Raw genomic sequence first — 20,958 nt, 5'->3', positions numbered from 1 at the left:
CTGTTTGGATTTGTTTCCCCCAGATGACAGGAATTTCTTGCGGCTGCAGAGTGACAGCCGGAGAGAGGGCCAGCATGCGCGGCTCATCAGCCCCCCAGTCCACCTGCCCCGGAGCCCGGTGTGCATGGAGTTCCAGTACCAAGCCACAGGTGGCCGCGGGGTGGCGCTGCAGGTGGTGCGGGAAGCCAGCCAGGAGAGCAAACTCCTCTGGGTCATCCGCGAGGACCAGGGAGGCGAGTGGAAGCACGGGCGCATCATCCTGCCCAGCTACGACCTGGAGTATCAGGTGGGGTGCAGAAGGGAGCTGGGTGCCGAGCTCCAAGGGGATCTTGCGATGGCTATGTCACTGTTTCAGAGGGCCACCCATTCATCATTAGAGGACGTGCTTAAGCGCTGCTGTTTTCATTGTGTTTCTCCCGTTGCCTTGGCAACTAAATGACACTCTTATTTGTTATGCAGAATGTGCCTATCTCTACACCCAGACTTCGTTCTTTGTTCCTCCTATTGCCTTTTATATTGCTGAAATCTCCAACAAATGTTTCTTCTCTCCATTTTATTTTAGATTGCTATCAGGTGGGCTGACAAAGGGACACCAAGCCAGGGAAATAAACATAAACCCTTCACACACAAGGGAAGAGAGAGGCCTGTGGAGCCCCCCAGAACCCAATCCCAATCCCAGGAGGAAATTGAAATAACCTCCCAGACTTGTCCCCTGGAGTGTGAGCCCAGGAAGGGGAGCCCACGCTGTGCGCGCTCAGTGGCTGTGCACGCTCAGTGGCCCGCAGACCTGAGGGCGTCCTAACCGAGTGGTTTAACACTCAACAGCTCTGGGAATTGAGTTCTATTATCTTTGCCTACAGCGCAGGAGGCTGAGGCATGGATGGGTGCGCACAGCTGTGGCTGCAGCTTGTGTAGGAGTAGATACACCGTGGAAGAGGTGACTGAGAACTAGCCATGGCATTAACCTTCTCCTCCTCAGGCGAGCAGCAGCAACAGATGGCTGGTAGGACAGCCAGCTGCTCACCCAGCTTGCCAGAGGACATGTGCTGGTGTGCAGGGAGAGCCTGGGCAGGGTGAGAACAAGGGCAGACTGAAGACCACAGAGCAGAGCACTTCTGCGTGCAGCCTGCGGTCACTGTCCCTTGAGGTTGTAAAGTGTCCTGAGGCCTTCCCCAACCCTGCCTGGGTTCCCACTTTTGAACCTTAATGCATTGTTTTGTAAGTACCTGTCTGCATTTGTGCCTCACCTACTAGGGCTTCCCTGGACAGAGCCTTGTCTTGCTATGTTTCATTACTATCCCTGTGCCCGGCACATAGTAGATGCTCAGTAAACCATTGGTGGAAAAACAAATCCTTTTCCTCATAGTTATAATAATGGAGCCCTAAGACAACTTATAATAAAAATCCGAAAAGCAATGTTATCCACAAGTCTGTCCAAACCTGTGTGCTAAATTTCTCGCATTACCCCACCTGTTCTTGTCCTCTGAGTTTTCAAATACCTCGATTGGGCATTTGAAATATTTATGAGAAAGGAACCTCAAAAATAGCTGGAGAAATTCCATCCCGCCCTTTCAACATGCTCTGATTGTGGTCCTTTTAATCAATATATTCTAGTTATTGGACAACAAGATCCATCACCTTGTTACATTTTCTTATCCCCGCAAATATGCATGTCATTTGAACAAACTCATTTTAAATTAAGATTTCAAGAGCTATAGCCATGTGGTCAACAGATGTGTGCCAGGTGCATAATATACACAAGCACACAGAGTAGCTTCAGTTAATAGAAATTGGAAATCCTTGCAGTGTTTGGACAGGATGCTCAGCTAACCGGAGGCTCTTGTTCTTCCGGTTTCTAGATTGTGTTTGAGGGAATGATAGGGAAAGGACGTACGGGAGAGATTGCCATTGATGACATTCGGATAAGCACTGATGTCCCACTGGAGAACTGCATGGGTAAGTGAATATCTGTCTCTTTCAAATAACACACAAGGGTTGGGCTGTACAAGGGGAGGCCACATGCCATTTTCCAAAACAGGTGGTAGAGCTGCACCAGTCCACACAGGAGGTGAGGTGTGGGTGCAGCTGCACCTGAGGCTGAGTGCAGAGCAGGAGGGGTGAGGTGAGGGGAAGGCTTCTATCCCTGTTTCCAATCAGAAATAGAAGCATACTAACTATGTGGAGATTCAGGGTGCCAAGACCCCATCATCAAACTCCAGCTTTTAGGAGAGAAAATGCTAGAGGACCCGAGCAACTGCCAGTCAGAATTATTGTACGTGCTGGAAAGGTTTGATGGATTTAATGGAAGCTTTCCCTGGTGAGCAAAAATAGTATATGTGTTATATAAGAGTGATAACACAATTACCTGAGTAGTTCTTTTACATGAATGAATTGTGCAGCAAACCACGGCATATGAAAAAAGATTTCAGACTTTAAAACTAATACCTCTAATGCCCAAGATCCCAGAATCGTTGTAGGATTAAACACTGCAGGCCAGGTGACCAGCACAGGAAGACTACCACAACTGTCACCTTGGTCAGAAGTGCTAAGCAGACAGCCCACTTGAGATATACGCATCTACTCAAGGCCTTCTCCTGCAGAGGAGATCACCCTAGGGCATCACAGCCATAGGCAATCCCCACAGCAAGGGGCAATCCAGAAAAAGAGCAGGACCTATTTCAGTCAGCAGAGAGGCTGTGATAACTTGCCAAGTGCTTTTCTTGGCACACAAGTCTGGGGTATGTATGCGCCTGGTGATGTCAGAAGCACCTGGGACTGCCCCAGTCCCTTTGGGCAACTCTCAGGACCCAGGCTTCTAAAGTAATCCCTGCTCTGAGAAAGTAATCAGTGGTAAGTGACTGATTACAATGCTTTGGGGACCCATTACTCTATGAAGGACTTTTTGTTCCAAAGCAACTTTGAGAATCTCCCCCACCTACCTCACCCCTGAGATGATGATGTGTTAGACGCAGTTTAGAACACGTGGAGGACGTGGGGCACTTTCCATGGAGTGTCACAGAAAAAAACCTAATGAAGCCTCCTTCCTCATCATGTGCATCCAGTGATTCACCCTATATTCATCCCATTTTTTCTTCCCTTTATCTAACTGAATTTTTTTCTGTTTTTTTTTTCAGAACCCATCTCAGCTTTTACAGGTGAGAATTTTAAAGGTAAAATATTTTTGTTTTTGTTTTTGCATGCCTTTTCCTTTCCCTGCGTGATGTGAATTTGGTGGTGGGAATATAAACCTCCAAATTTGACAAATTTCACAAGAGAATATAGACACCGCACCTTCCCACCACTAGATGGCACTAGCAACACCTGTAGATGTGGGGAAAGGGATTGAGATCGTCACTGTCTCTTGTTTAATTAAAGTTTAGAAACCTATAATAGAGACAAATAGGTTACAGATAAACCTTTAAGACTTGCATTGTCCAGTGGAGAGCAATGAGGCTGAAAATGCAGGTGTGATGAGAAAGGACAGGCTGTGGGAAGACTGAAGCCCCCTCCAAAAAAAAAAAAAAGTTGTAAATTAAAAGTGAAATGAGATGGCAAAGATTTATTGTAGCCTGAAGATGGTTTCTTTCCAGTTCCAGGGCACCAAGGCAGAAGTCTCAATTAACCCTCGCTGAGGTACAGTGGCAGGAGGGGGGCAACTCTTCCTTATGAGGGAAGAAAGCCAGGGAAGGAACACAGGTGTGATAGTTGGAAGGAGGAAGAGTTGCCAGGTTCAGGAGCTGGTGTCTGGTAAAGGGAGTAAAGAGGTGCACATGATGGCTGGAGTTAGAGCACTTTAAATGCAGGGCTGGAAATCAGAAAAGGATATAACCTCCCTAAGAAAGCATAATAAATAGCAGAACAGAAAGAGAATAATTGGGGATGCTTGTCTCAGTCTCATCTGGGGTTGGGGATCGGGGGAGGCCTTTAACCCTGGGTGGCAGTAATGTTTGTGGTATTATAATACAGTGGGTTTTACTTGTTACCATCATTGCAATCCAGTTAGTTTACACTGCTGAGGGTCCCGCTCAGGTTTCTAAACATTTAGGAGCCACCCTGAATGCCATACTGCAGTTGACCTGCATGAAATATCGCCCTTGGGAAGACTCATCTTCACCTAATGACAAGGGCTGTTCATGACCTAGTTGATGCCAACAGTTGTGAGAGTCTCTGTGCGTTGTCTGTACAGGCTGGGCTTGACCCTGTGGGTGACAGCATTTCAGAGATAAGGACCACCATTTTCATATGTGACGTCTAGACCCGTTATCTTCACTCTCATTAATGTGTCAAGTTCCTGGCTAGAAAAAGATGAATTCCTGGTTCGCCACATAGATGTGCCCCCTGGCTCCAAATCATCTTTCCTAATTTGCCACTTACCACCCACAGCTGTACGACAATCCATGAGGGACCAGGCTGATGATAGGGGAGAATGTCAGCCCTACCTGGAGAGGATTTTCTCTCTTACCTTTCCTTGCCTTCCTGAACCCCATGCCCAGTCCCTATTCTAGCAGTTTAAAGTATTAAGAGTACTCATGCACCCACACTGGTGCTCCCTGGGTGTGAGCTTCATGTTAATGCAAATCCAAAATGTTGGAAGGAAACTGAGCTCCAAGCTGAACCACTTGGATTACAATTGAATTCAAGTTCTAACCTTCAGGACCCCAGGTAATGCTTATGCTGGTGAGGGGAGGCCTGCATATGTTGTGTCACCTGACTCTGTTTGGGTTGTTGAGACTCAAAGCTCCCAGAAAGGCTGGTTAAAGATGCGTTGGCAGCTGCCGCAGGCACCGTTCTGTGTGTGCACCGTGTTGGGTCATGACTGACAGGTACAGTGGCTAAGTGCTTCGCTTCTGTAAGAGAATAAACAGACCAGGGCACGTGTGCGCTCCTTGAAGCCGTGCTCACCATGAGGCTTCACAGTACAGTCATGTTCTCTTGTAAAAAAAAATATATAAATAAAATCTCATTGGAGCAGCAGCGCTCATTTAGCCAAAATAAACACAGGGCTTAGTGACTTGAAGGTAAGAATTTCCAGGGCACTCCCAGTGGGCTGCTTTGGGGGCTTAAGCAAAGGCAGTCAGTGCACGAGTTGTACGGAGTGGGCCGACTGGCCGCCGCGGTTGTCTTGGAAAGTGGCAGGCATCTCTGGAAGGAGGAAACCAAGTCTTAGAGAGCAGAGAGACTTGGCCGAGGAACACTGTCGAGAGAAGATTTGGGAATGGGCAGTTCTTGTATGGCCTTGGCACATTTGACGTGGAGCTCTGAGTTAGCAGCCAGAGACCCCAGTGCTGAGGGTCTCTTCTTTCTGGCTGAGTCCCGACTGACCTCAGCATGCAACTCTGTGTCCTGACTCAAGCAGACCCTTATCTGTGAGAGGATGTATGTTCCACGTAACAAGTGACTCACATTCTGTTCCTCACCAGGGCAGGACAGCAGAAGCCGTCGTTTGGTCAGGGCATAAAATCGGCCTTCCCACGTAAAAAAAAAAAAAAAACCACAAGAAATCTGGTTTGGGCAGGCCAGCTCTGGGAAGTCGGTGCTGAAGCACTGTTAACAATGGGCGTTTGCGCTGTTAGCATGTTTTCTCAAGTGGAGTTATTTTGCTTTTCCTTTGTAAATTGACCACGGAACAGAAGCAATCACATTCTTTAGGAGAGATCAAGGTACCCTGGGCGAATCTTTTAGGGAAATGCAATACAAGTGGCCTTCGGACCTTTATAGGTATTCTTGATCTTTTTTATATTTTGAAGTGTCTTTCATTTTCTGACTCTTAGTGATTTCTTGCCGTGCAACATTTTCTTTTTGTTGAGATCGCCCCGTGTGTTCTGCTTAGTATTATATACTTAGGTTGTGTACCGGGGTGTGAGGCAAGGATGGGAAGCCATGCGGGAAAGGAGAACTGGAGAAGGGGACAGAAGAGAGAATGAATAAACTGTGTTGTCCTGTGACTTTTAAAAGGACCTCTTCTTGTTGTTACTATGAGTCACATTTTAAACAACGTAGCCTGGGTGCTCATCTCTTTTCTTTTCTTTCTTAAAGCAGTGGCTATAAACATGGTGCCGTCAAGTATCTTTTTCTAGGATTTGAACTTTAACAAATGAATAACTGTGTGGGGGGGGGTGGAAGGGAAGAACCGAAAAGAGGTATAATTAAGGGGATGAATTATTTCCTCTTACTCAATACTTTCATTTTTCAATAAAAGGAAAAGGAATAATAAAGAAGCCAGTAAAAATATATATAAAGCCCATAATCACAGTGCTGTAGTTTGTTGACCAGGTGGTTATTTTTCCAGTGGCTCGCTGTGAAGGCTGGAGTTTTTGTTCATGTCAGGGGCTGTGGGCTTTGAGCAAAGCAGGGGCAGACAGCCTAGGTCTGCTGGCCTACCTGTTAGAAGCCCTGTTAATCCCAGGCAGGTGCACTGTGGGAGATGGTGGTGAGAAGGAAGGACTACACTGCCTCACACTAATGGCTGCTAAGAGGAACCTCAGTGTCTCCTGTTAAGAGCTATGAACGTGGGTTTTGCATCTCAGACCATTTCAGAGGGCCAGAGACCCCATCGCTTAGGTGTCATTGGTGCCTTTCTGCAGTCCTCTGCAGGTTTCAGGAGGAAGTGAACATCAAAAACTGTCTCTTGGGCACGAAGGGAGCAGTCTTAAGAGAGGCCATTTGGGGCTAGTGCTGTCTGGCATTTGACTCTTTGCCTCAGGCTTTAAGCACCACGTGGTACCACCTGGGCAACCCTGCCCTTCACCACCATCTCTCCTGCCCCACCCACCCTCTGTCGCCCATGTCTCAGAGGAGGGGTTGTCCACTAGTGTCAGGGATCCCATCCCAGGGCACAGGGCCTGGCTGGCCTCAGATTCCCTTCCTCCCGATGCCCTTCCTCCCACGCTGTCTCTGTTCCAAGTGCTTCTGAGACGCAGATGCAGAGAGGGTTAAATGGTGTTCCTGCACATAATCCTCCAGATAGGCAGCTGTGGTGCAAATCCTCCTCCTTGTCCCCGCCCCCAGTGTCTCCAGCTGCCAGACCCAGGCGAGGTGTTACTGAGCAGGGGAGTGTGGAGGTCAGATGTGTGAACGGGGAACTGCTTGGCTGCCATCCTTGCCCTGGGGGACACGGAGGCGTTCTTCGTGAGGTTCTCTCTGCACACTGTCTCTCCCGCCACAGAGGCCTGACACTTCCCTCCCCGCAAGTTTACCATTAATTTCAACAGCTGCCAAAGTCGGTTTATCTAAGGGAGGAAGAAAATGTTTTTCACCCACTTTCTTCTCCAAGCATACAAGAGGACTTCTATGAGGACTTGTCCTCACACAAGTCCTTAAACTAAGAGGACAAGACTTCGTTTAAAGAAAACAGCATTATCACCAAAAAGTTGCAAAGTGTCTGAGACCTCAGCCAGCTAGAGATCTGAGTTCAGAGGTATTTAAGATCGACATGGGAGAGATCCCCACAGTTTCTGCCAACTTTCCAAAAACCTCCCATTGCCCCCCCCACCCCCCACCATCCACTGTTCAATAAGGCAAAAAGAGTCATTTCTCAGGGATGGTCTGTACTTTTATATCCTTTCCCCAAACAAATCAGAGGGCATGACCACATTCTTCTGCTATCTTCTATAAACTTCTCTAGAGGAGTCAACCTTTTTTTCATTTGTTTGTTTAATCTCACAAATTAAATAAGCCTTTATCTGAATACCCCTTCACCAGCACTTCATTTTCTACCTGTGCAAAGAGGGCTGTGTAGACAGGCCAGACCTCAAACAATGAGCCTTTTTCTTTTTCTTCTTCCAAGAGAGAAGACTCACCAACTGGTCTTTCAAAACATTCCCTTTGAAAACCTGAGCAACCCCTTCAGGCCTGGATGGCATTTTGCAAATGGAGCTGTAGGAGGAGATGCTTCCTCTTTTCAGTGATTCAGGGAGAACCTGACTTGACTGAGACACACCAAACCCCAGACAGGTTCAGACCGAGTAGGGGGGAGGCAGAAAGGAAGAGAGCTGCTCCCTGCTCTGTCTCTGTTTGGTTGGAGTAAGGGGTCTGCAAACTTGTTCCATAAAAGGCCCGATAGTAAATATTATAGGCTTTACAGGAACTACAGTCTCTATTGCAAGTACTTAGCTCTGCCATTGTGGCAGAAAAGCAGCCATAGGCAATATGTAAACAAATGAAGGTGGCTGTGTTCCAATAAAACTTTATTTACAAAAATAGGCCATGGGCCATATTTGACCCACAGGCCATAGTGAGCTGACCCCTGGATTAGGGTACAGGCTAAGGATTAGTCCACCTGGTTTCAGTCCCAACTCTGCCACTTACTAGTGGTGTACAATTCATCAGAGGCCTCTGGGCTATCTCTTGGGTTGTGACTGTGTGCTCTTGCCCTCCTCTTCAATTTTCCTCTAAGTAAAACCAGGAAAAAAAATCATTTATCCTCTCATGTCCTCAAGTCTTTCCATCTGAGGGTCATGAGGAATAAACAGGATAATTTGTTTGAAGCCTGCAGACATTGGCTAGCACACAGAAGAAATGGACGCTCAAGGCAGCTATTGTTACAGCCTCATTTCCCAGTTGCTCTCAATTGGGCGGCTCTCTTTGCAAACAGGCCTGGAAGGAACACCACCTAATGTATAATTGTTTTTGCCTTATTTTCTCCCATCCACATCTTCTCAGAATTTATTGTTTCTCAGAATTCAAATTCTTGGTGTTCGCATTGCTTTTCTCCAGAGAGCTCAGAACTTTTACAGATGGGAGCATGCTCAACCTTGCAAGTAGGCTTGGCGTTATTGACTATTTAAATATCTGTTTCTCATTATTTCGCACAATGGGAAAACCTTGTAGAGAATTAGAGGGGTGGAAATTAATGAAAAATAGTTCAGGAATTGAAAGCATTTTCCCACTGGGGGGAAAACAGAGATATGTGAGTAAGCAGTAGAATTCAGATCAATCCAAGGAAAAGTTCAGGTCAGCACATCACCTGTTCTGCGTAAGGTTGAATTCTCACCCATCCTCTTTCTCCCATGTTAAGGGACCTAGCCCAGGCTTTTTTGTTGTAAAGCAATGGCCTGACCACCCTATATGGCTGATGGGGCAAGTGGAGCTAAAATTGTGCTAGTCGTCAATCTGGGCAGTTGGTGCAGGGATAGGCATCTTTTTCCAATTCCTTATAGAGGTGCTATATGAGCTAGCAGGTTCTCTAGGATTTCCTGAAAATAACTTTCCCATGGACATTTTCCAGAGAGCCTGACCACTTCTTCAGAACACATTCCTTCATCCATCCGTCCATCTAGCCGTCTCTCCTTCCATCCATCTAGCTAGCATCGTTGGATTGCTGCTGCTGTCTGGGAAGCTAGTTTTGGTGGAAATTTCACCTTAATTGATTTATCACCTTCCTTTTCTCTAAATGGCAAACCATGGCCTCATTAGCATATAGCCCTCAAGGCTGGGACAGAGTTAGGTCCAAAGGAGCACAATTCATTTGCCTTTGGGATTGGCATCTCTGTAGCCAGAGAATGTTCTAAGAAACTTCTGCCCCTCAACTGCCAGTCAACTAAAAACTGGGAATGAGGAAAGGGATGCGAGTTGTATTCTCTCTTTTCTAACCACCTTCAGATGAAAGGATAAATTCATATAGTGTGTTTTCTCATTTCTTCAAACAAATGCCCAGGGAAAATGTTTAAGGAGCCAATAATGTCCCCCACATGGCTTTTGTCAGTAAAGTTTTCTACACGTCCATAATTTCAGGGTCAGGGAGCGCTGATAGGAAAGGGGAAAGAGGGCCTTATGTCTCGAGTGAAGTTTGTCTTTCAAAGGCGAGCAGGATTCTGAGGTAATGGGTCTCTATCTCTGATTCTGAATATGTGATCCACATACTGTTCTGGGTCCCCTGGATTCTCCCCACTGGCCCCTACTTTGTCCTCCCCTGGCCCAGCACTTGAAGTCCCAGGTGGTGTACTTAATGTTGCAAACCAACATTTTGGCTGGAAGAAAGCAGACCTTTGAACTGAGACTATCTGGTGATGGAGGGAGTGTAGGCGTTTGTGATCATGTTCTGCTTGCTAAAAATTTGTGCTTCTGGCTCTGTGGTCTGCTCAGGTGCTTCTGATGTAAAGTTAATCCATGTGGATTTATTGCATTCCTTTTCTCTGATAGGAAAGCCATGGCCACATTAGATGATGGCCTTCAATATGGAGCCAGATCAAAATCAGAGGCAAACCGAGGATACTCTTGGGGGAACATAGGGACGGCTCTGAGGAACTTTAGACCCACCTCTGCACACTTTGTTGTTTCCTGTGCGTTCTTGTAAGCTCACATGAACATCCAACAGCAAGGTGGTTGCCAGGCAGCAGACACTCTTGGTGACCTGAATAATAAGTTGATACCAGTTCACTGTGACTTGCAAGCTGGCCCTTTCCAGCACCTTGCTTTCTCTTCCTTTCTGTTCTATGCATAATTTCTAACATGGCCACAAATAAAAGAGAGAGAATGAGATACAAAGAGTCTTTTCTCAGCTATCACAATGAAATCAGTAAAAGATAAACAGTTTGGGGACAAAGAAAAAGAGAGCAGGCGGTAGTGTGGGAGATGGTGATGTAGAGAGGTGTGTTTGGGGAGATCCCAGCATTCCGGGTTGTTTCCGCCCAGGAGATGTGGATGTGGTGTGTGCACGCCGTCCTTGTCAGGGCGCTTCTTGTATCGTGGGACTTCTGATCACCCAACAAGTACAAATAGCGGAGGGGATCCCTAACACTGGAGGAAACAGTGATTAAAAGCTAGGAAGTTGAGCAGGCTTAGAAATATTTTCCAACAAAAATGTTCTCATTTTTCTATCACTTGTGAGAAAACACTAGGTCAGATCCACCTCTCAGCTATTCCCCAAATCAAAGAGAGGAGTTCAGCTGTTCAGGTACAGGAATTAGAGAATGCTGACTCAGAAAAAGGAGTTTGGTTTCAGCCCAGTGTTTTATTCACCCAGCACTTAGCGAGTGCCCTCTTTGTGTCCACTCTTAGGCATGGATGAGAGCAACTTATTCCTGTGATAACAGCCAGTCCCCCTTGCTTGAGGAGAGGGTGGGGTGGGGAGGAGGAGGCAGGAAAATGCCACAAGCCCTGGCTGCCACATCTTGAGATGCACACCCGCAGAGTAGGACCACAGATGCATGAAGAAGGTAGCAGCACCCTCCACTCGAGGCTCCCCTCCCGGGTACCCCATGAGTAAAGAGGACACATCTTCCTGGCCACCACCACTTGATGGGAGCAGCAAGGGAGGCATTTTTCATAGGCGAAGCATACATCACTTTGCAGAAGTAAAGATCATGTCTGGTTTTGGCAAGCTCAAAAGCTCCTAGTCCCTTTCTGGGCCAGATTCTCATCTGATGTAAATCTTTGGGAGAATCAAGTTGTAACACTGCTTTGCATCAAGTGGGACTCTAGCCAGTCTTTCCCCAGAGTTACCCTGTGCTAAAATCTACTACATCATCTCCATGGCAACCAGCAGCGGCCAGCGAACGTGGTTGCCTTCTCAATCCTCTGCCAGCTTCTCCTCCCTGCTCCGTCTTTTCCATGATTAAGAATGATTTCCCTCCCTTTCCCCTCGCTCACTCACTCGCACTAGGTCTCACATACCCTCTATCATTTCGTGCCCACATTCTTTATTGCAGCTTCCCTTCCAATCTGCTTTTAAAATCCTCCATCCAATTTAAAAAAACAAAAATGAAGATGCGTTAGTCATTACTTGACAGTGGTAATTGACCTGTTTAGACAAGACCAGGCTGATTTCAATGGGCACAGAAGCCTTGGCTAGCCAGAGTGGAATTTACCTTCAAGTCTAGCCAGCCTAATTAATACATTGTTTGAGAATGCTAGCCAGCCAGACCAAATACGGTATTTCCAGACATTCAGGGAATCTGCCTTACTGAATCCCAGAAGTCATTTCAGTGGCATTTACTTGGATGTATTCATGCACACGCTTGTGCACATGTGTGTATGTGTGTGTGTGAGAGAGACAGAGAGAAAAAAAACATTTCTATATATTATAATCTTATTGTGGTTAAACAAAAAGAAAAAGGACTTGCAATCAGACAGCTCTTGGTTGAATCCCATGCATACTACTTACTGGCTGTGTAACCACTGTGAATTTCACCGGCATCTTGGTTTTCTCATCTGTAAAATGGGTCTGACAGTATCTACCTCGTAAGGGGGTGAGTCGGCACGAACAGCAATCATTTGAAAGTGCTTGGCACGTGCTAAGGACCGAGCACATCCCCTTCCCGGTACGTCCCAACGCATGTGTGTGTTTCTCTCTCTTTTAAATTAATTTTTGGATCAGTCTGCATGCGCTCAGCCTAGCAACACTCTTCTGTGTCTCTCCACCAGGGGGCACCCTCCCGCCAGGGACCGAGCCCACAGTGGACACGGTGCCCGTGCAGCCCATCCCAGCCTACTGGTATTACGTAATGGCCGCCGGGGGCGCGGTGCTGGTGCTGGTCTCCGTCGCGCTGGCCCTGGTGCTCCACCACCACCGGTTCCGCTATGCGGCCAAGAAGACCGATCACTCCATCACCTACAAAACCTCCCACTACACCAACGGGGCCCCTCTGGCGGTGGAGCCCACCCTAACCATTAAGCTAGAGCAAGACCGCGGCTCGCGCTGCTAAGAGCGGAAGCAAGAACAGCACCCAAAACAAACAAGAAAGACTGCAAACACGTTGCCTCAATTTTGCACTTTTTCCTCCTCGCCTAGTCTCTGTGTGACTCTCAGAATCTCTCTCCTGGGTCCCCAACCCTGAGCACTCTTAGCCATCCCAACCATCCTCCTTGAGTTCATTTTGGGTTTTGAGTTTTGGGGGTTTTTTTCCTTTTGTTTTTGTTTTTGTTTTTTTTGTTGTTGATTCCAAACCAACAAAACCCAAATTCTAATGCTGCATCTTGGAATATCTAAGAAGAGACCCACCCCTGAGCACTTCACCACTCGAGTCTCCTCTCTGCTGGTTGGCTCCAGAGACTGGTTCTCTTGTTTTCCCCTGGCCTTACCCCATCCCTCCTCCCAGTGGGCAGCCTGCCAGGAGACTTGAGGGGAAAGTGGTCTGTGTGTCTGTACATAGTATACATTTGCACGTGTGAATAGCTCTGTGTGTGTGTGGGTGTGTGAGAGACTGGCTCATGGTGTGTGGGGGGAGTGTGTGGGTGTGTTCAGAGAGGGCCCCTTTAATTCTTGTGTTACTTCTCCTGGGGTACATTTTGTGAGAAAATAATATACTATACAAGTTTTGTTTACTTGGAGAAGAGATTGAAGCTTTTTGTTGCCTTATCTAGCTCTGGCTGGGTTTCTGTTGGCTGTCATTGTCATCTCCAGGTACCTAAAATAAATAGCGGCCATATGGAATGCAATGTGGCCTCCCCATCCCTATCCCCATCTCCCCAGCCCACCCAACACAAGAGGACGTTTCCCCAGCACACTCAGATGTGACCCCTTGTCCTGTCTCCTGGTGTCTTTGAAGTTATGAAGATAACAGCCATTGGGTGTGAGTGGAACCCCCCTCCTTCCAGCCCTGAAGCAGATCTGTCTCATGTTGCCTTATAAAAGAGAAGCTCATAATGAATGTTTAGCTTTTATCAGTTAAATCCAATCTTGGAGTAAGTCATAGAGAATAACGGATCTGAGACTGGTGTAGGCAAAGCAGTCGTCTGTCTAAGTTGAGAGCAGAAGGAGGAGTTGAACAAGAGAAGGGAAGAAAGAGAAGGAAGAACTGAAATGTTGTCTCCTCACCCCGGGGGTTCGTTGGGCCCAGCTTGGGGTGGGGGCGGAGTAAGAAGGTTGAAAACCATATTCTTTGGTATTATATGGGTCGTTGTAATAGCATTTGTAAAATACGGAGGGGAAAAGGAATCATGTGCTTTTCTTTCATGGTGTTAATGTGTGCCTGAACCTATAGCCACTACGATGTAAGGCTGCCCACCTCACTTATTTAAATATCACGGAGAATAGAAAGTAGTCATGTGTTCAGATGTACCAGTGTGCTGCCCCGTAAAGCATTCATGGCTTATGGCGAATAGACCCTTGTAGGCTGGCCCGGCATTTGCAGATGTTGCTGCATCGTCAGAGACAAGGGGTAATGAAGATAAGTCCTTGCTGCTCAGTGGTCCTCTCTACGAAATGCAGGGAGAGGGACGTATGATAATGGTGCTGTACAAAGCCTGGATTAAATAATGAAGCCGATTCCATTGATAGAGAATGCATATTTTGAGATCCTCACTGTGCTAGGACTCAGCCTTGGGGGAGTTTATTTTTTACCTTCCTGCCACGAATCCACCGGGGAGGTATAAAATTCTCTCCAAAGATGGTTGCCTGGGTTGAAAGCCTCCGGGCACCTTCTGAGAACAAAATAGTAATGCTTTTTTTTTTTTTTTCTTTTGGCTGCTTGGGAGAGAGACTTTCAGCATTCTTTCAGAATATCCAGATAGGTCTCTCCAGCACACACTCAACTTTTGCATCTGGTCCATTTCATCCTCCTGAAAGAACGGTGCTCTCCCACTCTTACTCTCTTTCAAAGAGCTCCTCTGTCTCGCCCACAGCAGCCCTGCCAAGAAGAGAAAAGATGAAAGGCTAGAGCATGTGCTACCTTGAGATTTAAAGAAGTGTCCTACCCCAGCTGAAGATGGAGAAAGAATCGGGGGAGGGGTGGCCAGCAGCCCAGGGTGCCCTGTGATAACTAACATGCCGTCACTAGGGGCTTTTATCTCGCTGTCCACATTCCTGCAGGTGACCCATGAGGTGTGGCATCAATAAATGACACCTGGAACATCCATCCAGGGTGGTGACTGTCTGAGTCGCTCTATACCCTTGAGAATTCCCCTTCTTGAAAAGAAGATGACAACAACTTTAGGAACTTGCTGTATCTTTATCCAACGCCCCATGTGGCATCATCTTTATGTACATGCCATAGCAGAGCCTATGACACTGCGCAAATCTTTGTGAATTCCCTGATACACTTCAGCTGGGGATGTCACATTTTCTCTCCATCTCTCTATCTCTCTCTCCCCTTCTCCTGTCTACCCTCACCCCACCCCAGCAATTTTCTGTCTAGGTACTGTGCTAAAAGGGTAGCTCTTCTGTAAAATGCCGTGCTTTGCAGCTTAAAAAAGATAAAATTCCATACTTCATGGAGGGAGGGAAGGGTCACTTTCTCCTAAGGAAAATTGACTGGACAGGTGAGTGCATGCATGCATGTGTTGGAGTTGCTTCTCAGAAGACAATGAGAGGATAGCAACTGTTAAAACAGGAATGCATGAATGAGTTGAAAGCCTAGCTGGGGCTGATCAAGCTTTTGCCTTATTAGAAGTTTCGTGTCAACACCTTCAGGAGGGAAGCCCTTATCTCTGGGGTGAAAATCCCTGTCTTGATATTACGCTAGCAGTTACCATCACCTAATTGCTGGCAAAGGCAGAAAAAGAGAAAAAAAAAAAAAGTCATAGCATTGCCATTAACAAAACAGGATGCTGAAGATAAGGTAAAATTGTCTTTTCCCTTGTTTCACATTTTTGGGATTAAAGCCAGAATTGAATAGGAAATCCAGTAATTATTCTGAGGTTGATAACCCGTCTTTCAAAAGGCCCTGTCTTTAAAACAAAACTAGCAGGCAAGAAAACACCTAAATAATCAAAAATTACCAAAGAACAGCAACAAAACAAGAAAGCCTAAAGATTTTTACTTCCTATTCTTATCCCTCTCCCTAGTACTGTGACATCCTTGCATTGCTCAGTCGCCTGTGTGTCGAAATAACTTGTGGACATTGGAAACTATTTGAAAATGTATTGTGTGGAATGTAATAAAATGATGATATTTTTATACAAACATCTGGGCTTTTTTTTCCCCCCCTTTGCCTGCGAGAACAAAGTTGAAATGTAGGCTTTGAACAAATGGATATTTCCAAAGTTTACACGTCGCCTCTGAGCTACAGGGCATGCCTGTGGGAGGTAGGTGGGTTCCCTCCTCAAGGCGAATGCCAGCTTATCCTTCTTTTTATTTTTATTACTGCTTGTTAGGATTTTTATCCAATTTGTGCAGCTGAGCCAACTTTTATGATTGGTGTGGGATTTTGCAAAAGTTGCTAAGTGCTAAATTGCTAAATGAGATTCCACAAAATTTCTCTTGATGGCAAATCCCCGGAGATTGAATTCTACTTTCAAAGGGCCCCAGGGGGAGCGGGACAGGCTGAGCTGAATCATGCACTCGGCTCTGCCGAGACAGAGCACTTCCTTTGGAGAAGCACCAGTGCCACCTTACCTGTCACCCATTAAGGCAGTACTTCCAAGGGGATGTGGCTTTCCAACCCAGGAGAGCTTCCCCAGACCTAAAGGGAATATGTGGCTTGTTCAGGGCTCAGAGATGTTCTAGGCTTCATTTTCAGCAGGTAGTGAAGATAATTGTTTGATTACTGTGGACTTGGAACATTTTATAAAAGGACCCTCCTATAAAAACATCAAGGAAAGGCACTTAGGGAAACGTACTCAAATAGCCGGATCTTTCTTGCCGAGGATTTTTCTTTTGTCCTCTTCTTTGGGTAGTTAGTGATCTAGTTATATGAAATATTTCTACCAGGGGGAGCAAAAATCTAGGAAAGGCAACCTGCCAGCCGTTCAAGTTTTCTAGGTAGTGGTCAAGAAGAGGTGATGGAAAGATTTTCTACTACCCCCTATTCATGGGTTCCATCGGGAGGCTCCCTCAGGATCCTGAGAACCCTCCTTACAGGTCCTGAGAAAAGGCACATGCTCAGAAGACACTGTTTCTGCCAGGGTCCTTCTTGTCTTCCAATCCAAACCTACATCCAGGAAGGAGTGCTTTTTACAGCTGTACAACCTGTCCTGGTGATACTAAAAGGTGTCAGGCTTCTGGAGTTCAGATCTTTCAGGAAGCTCTGTTAGTGCAGATGGTTCTGTTCAGTGTAGATGTCACTCTCCATCCTGAGGAGAATAGAGTCGGTGTCCATGATTAGAGCACTGTTTGTTTCCCCAGTAGCAAGCTCCGTTATGCATTTTGTCCAAACAACACTTGGCTTTCCTTAAGGCCATTTGTTCCCATTAGCAAAGAATGAAATGAAAACATCTCCGAAGTGTTTATTTTGAATAAGGAGAAAGGCTCAGTCAACACTTTCTTGAGCTGACCTCAGGAAAAGTGTAAGTGGTAGCTGATTTAATGCTATCTGGCATTTAAAATGCTAAAAGGTGACAGGCTTCTGGCGTTCATTTAAAATGCCAGATAGAATTAAATCAGCCACCACTTACACTTTTTTCGCAGTGTTGTTTTGGGAGCCACCTGTTGTCTAATCCCAAGACTTATTTTAGGAGTACTTTCTCCCCTCAAAGGGGCAAAGACTGTTATAGCTCCAATCAGATGTCAAACACAGCACTGTTACCAGCAAACTTTCCTCAGTGTGGTATTCAGACTTAGCACAAGCATAAACATTACAGAAGTTACGTTTCCATGGATCACAAATACCAGAGGTCAAAGCCCACGATGGTCTGTTTCTGCTCCTACCTGGTCCTTTCACATGATTTAAACGTGCATTCTTGCTTCGTCCACTGCCCTCCTACCCAAATGACCAAAGCCCAGCCACGCTGATGTGGCACAATGTGCCTTTTCCTCTGCCCTCTTCATTTGTTTTGGGCAGACACTGTGGCCTTTCTGTAATCTGTGATGAAAAGCACTTTGTTCTGGAGATTTGATTTGCCCGCTTGTAGGCTCCACATCAGAGCCAAACTGCAGATCTGTAGGTTCGGATTTGTTTTTTCTCTTTAATTGCACAGATCACTGGTGCTCTTCCAGCTGTAATTTGCCTTTCATCCACTTCAGTGACAGCCCAAAGAAAACACAAAACAAATCCAACTAGAGAGAAAGGAGGGAAAAGGGCAACACGAGCTGATGATCTTACAATCAGCAGGGAAAAGAATCACCTTATATAAATACATTGGAAGCCAGGAATAGTGTAGGAGTTAATTAAGCCCAACGTGGATCAGGCACACCAGAGCAGGTGTAGAGGTCGGGTGCATTCAGAATGTATCGTATCCAGGAGGCCACATACAAGCAGAAGCAGGCACCCTTTGCAGACATCAGGCCCTGGCCTTAGCCAGAGCACTTTGCACCAACTGCTTGGAAGTCTCCTGTTTGACACTAAATCTTAAGACTGGGGAGAGAGAGGATTTAGGAAATTGTCAAAGAGCAGAAAACCCCACATAGCATGGTGTAGATGATGGAGAATCTAGAGGCTTTAGAGCAACCAGCAGAAGCCATTTGTGCCACAAGCCTAGTAGGTAGGAGACCCAGAAACACCTGTCTTCTGGGTAAGGTGGTCGCACCTGGGCTTTTCTATGCTCTACCTCCGAGTGTCCCAAAAAACTAAAGTCCATGTACATTAGACCAAGAAATAGAAAAGACCATTAGAAGAGCCACCCACAGAGGTGCTGGGGACAGGGCTGGTGTTGCTTGGGAGAGAAGCTTTTCTTGGGGGCTGTTGCCAGAGTGATTATTGATACTAATGGAAGTTGTTGGGGGGGAACTTTTAGGATTATAATTGACTGGGTTACATTCTTTTTTCTAAGTGAAAAGTTATACCTAACTACATCTCCATAAGTGCAATATAATCCAGGAAAAACAGACAGTCCATTTCATTGTTGATGAATCCCATGTTCCTCTCTTGAGGTAACCACGAGAGGTCGTTTGAGGAATCTGTTGCCAGGTCTGCTTCAGACGTTTACAAACATATATGTTCATGTCAAATCATGGCCCTTGGTCCAGCTGGAGTTCTGCTTTGTTTTGTATAAATGGCATTGCAGTGTTTGCTCCCTCTATGGAACGACTTGCTACTTTTCATTGACGACATCTCCAGGATAATTAAATACATACCAACAGATCTACCCCATCCTTCTCAGCCGTGGGGTAGCATTCCCTATCCTGCTGACATGTGGTCATTTATTAACTACTCCTCTTCTGGGGCATTCAAGTCGTGTCTTTTTTTTTTAACCATTATAAACAATACTACAGTGAACATCCTCTTTGATAACATGTTTTCCTAGGTTAGAATTTTCAGGTCAAATGTGTGTCCATTTTTGTTCTAGTAGATGCTGTAAACGACTGAGGTTGGCCTTAAATGTCCCCACTTGGGGCTCGGCCCCTGTGGTTCGAGTGGTTAAGGTGCCAGCCACATACACCTGGGCTGGCGGGTTCGAATCCAGCCTGGGCCCACCAAACAATGACAGCTGCAACCAAAGAAAATGTCCCCACTTGGGAGGGTAGCTCAAACTACTGGGCATTCCAGATGCAACCCTCCTGCCACGTTTGCCCAAAACATGTGATGTCTGTGCCTCACTCTCTTCCCTAGCAAGGGCCTGGTGCTCGCAAAAGAAGACTTAGGGCACTTATAGTTGAGGATTTCAAGCTCAGGGAGCATTTCTCAAGGCTGTTTAATAAAGTGCCAGCTTGTGGAGAATACGGCCTGGCTCCAAGTGGCATCTCCCCGGAGTTGTGGCAGCTGAGGCCTGGGAGTTCATTCCATCCCTGGGTGCAGCAGGCAGAGCCCTGCTCTCCATGAGTAATGAGTTCCACTTGGTTTCTTCAAAGAGTGACTGTGCTGTGCTTTGCTGTTATTTATTTATGTTTTCTGCTAAAAAATTTATGTAAAAAAAAAATCCTTTAAGGTCAGTACAGGGTACTGTGCTGCAGACTAAACTATTCTGGCAACCACAGGTAGACCCACACGCTAAGGAAAGCCTCAAATTTGGGGTGGCCATGGGCCCCAGGAGCCCACTCTGGCCCTGGGTGGGGCAGACTTTCTGGGCTGAAAGGAGGCATCGGCTTCTTTCTGGGGAAGTTCAGGGATACTGTAACCAAAGGGAAGGCACCAGGCACCGAGTGCCATCCTGACGGATGTTTCTAAGTGTGGGCAAAGCCTTTGGCCCACAGGGCTCCGGGAAGGAATAGTGGTGGAGGAGAAGCCCAGGGAGCTGTCAGCCCCAGCACTGTTTCTAACAAGAGCACTGCCCTGATTTGCATTATGTGCTGAAGTGCAAGGGCCATAATAACATGACGCAGACTCTGAGCATTACGGGATAGTTTGTCTAGCCATACATGTGCTGCGTGAGCCTTCTCTGACCTGCCGGCTATCCAGGGCTGCTGCCTCTTGGGATACAGTGTGAGTGTGTAACTCAGGAAGGAAAGCAGAATGATGTGAGGACTGGGTGAACTGGAAATGTGTCACACACGATGCCTTCTTTTACCTTCTTAGTATAGTTGTACAAAATTGAACCCTTTTAATATCATTAACTAACACTCGCAAAGCAAAGGCTGTGATCCCAACCTGGGATGACAGCGTACCAGGCCGTGGCTGCCCCCTCCCCCAGTGCTAGAGTCTCTGCAACTTGTTAGACAGTAGTAGCCAGTGCTGGTACAATGAGGGGTGGAGAGAGCCTTGAGTGGAGGTGGCCTGGACCAGGCTCCTATTCTCAGCAAGCCTGCTGGTTACTGAGGCTTTATTTTAGCATAAAGAACCTTTTAGCCCATGTGTGTTTCCTTCCTGCCACCAACAGCCTGGGAGAAGGGGCAAGGATTTCAGGGGCTGGTGGGATCTCCCCAGTGCTTCTCTAGTGCAGTTCCTAGAGAAGCTGGCATTGAGAGTGACGTGGTAGCATTAGGACTGGGACAGGGCCAAAGTGTGTGTCAGAGGAGCCCCAGAAGTGGCTCGTCTGCCTCTGCCAACTGTAGAGCAAGTGTGTGAGCCCAGGAATAGCACTCATGGGAAGCCGCAGGCCCACAGCCCTTCACCCCTTTCTGTCTCTCCAACTCCTGATAGGGCCACCGTCCCCACCTCGTTCCCCAAGGAGGACCTGGTGGCCACTCATCTGCCTTTGTGCCAGGTACACTTTGTCTCCAGCCTCCCCTTTCTGCTCCTTCCCCGTCTTGGTGGCCCCTTTGGCATG

General features: G+C 46.8%; 1 protein-coding gene across 1 annotated transcript in view; it reads left to right on the top strand.

Annotated features, from left to right (window-relative positions):
- The window catches only part of NRP2 (neuropilin 2), a 101,939-nt gene that overhangs the window by 67,828 nt on the left and 13,153 nt on the right, over nucleotides 1–20,958 (top strand). The window contains exons 12-14 of the mRNA XM_023510376.1: nucleotides 24–286; nucleotides 1,860–1,956; nucleotides 3,135–3,155. Of these exons, the coding sequence (XP_023366144.1) occupies nucleotides 24–286; nucleotides 1,860–1,956; nucleotides 3,135–3,155 (381 nt within the window). The remainder of the gene's footprint in view (nucleotides 1–23; nucleotides 287–1,859; nucleotides 1,957–3,134; nucleotides 3,156–20,958) is intronic.

The sequence above is a fragment of the Otolemur garnettii genome, unplaced genomic scaffold (assembly GCF_000181295.1).
Source record: "Otolemur garnettii isolate 467f Iridium unplaced genomic scaffold, OtoGar3 scaffold00013, whole genome shotgun sequence".
Taxonomy (NCBI): domain Eukaryota; kingdom Metazoa; phylum Chordata; class Mammalia; order Primates; family Galagidae; genus Otolemur; species Otolemur garnettii.
This window is presented reverse-complemented; position numbering and strand designations above follow the sequence as displayed.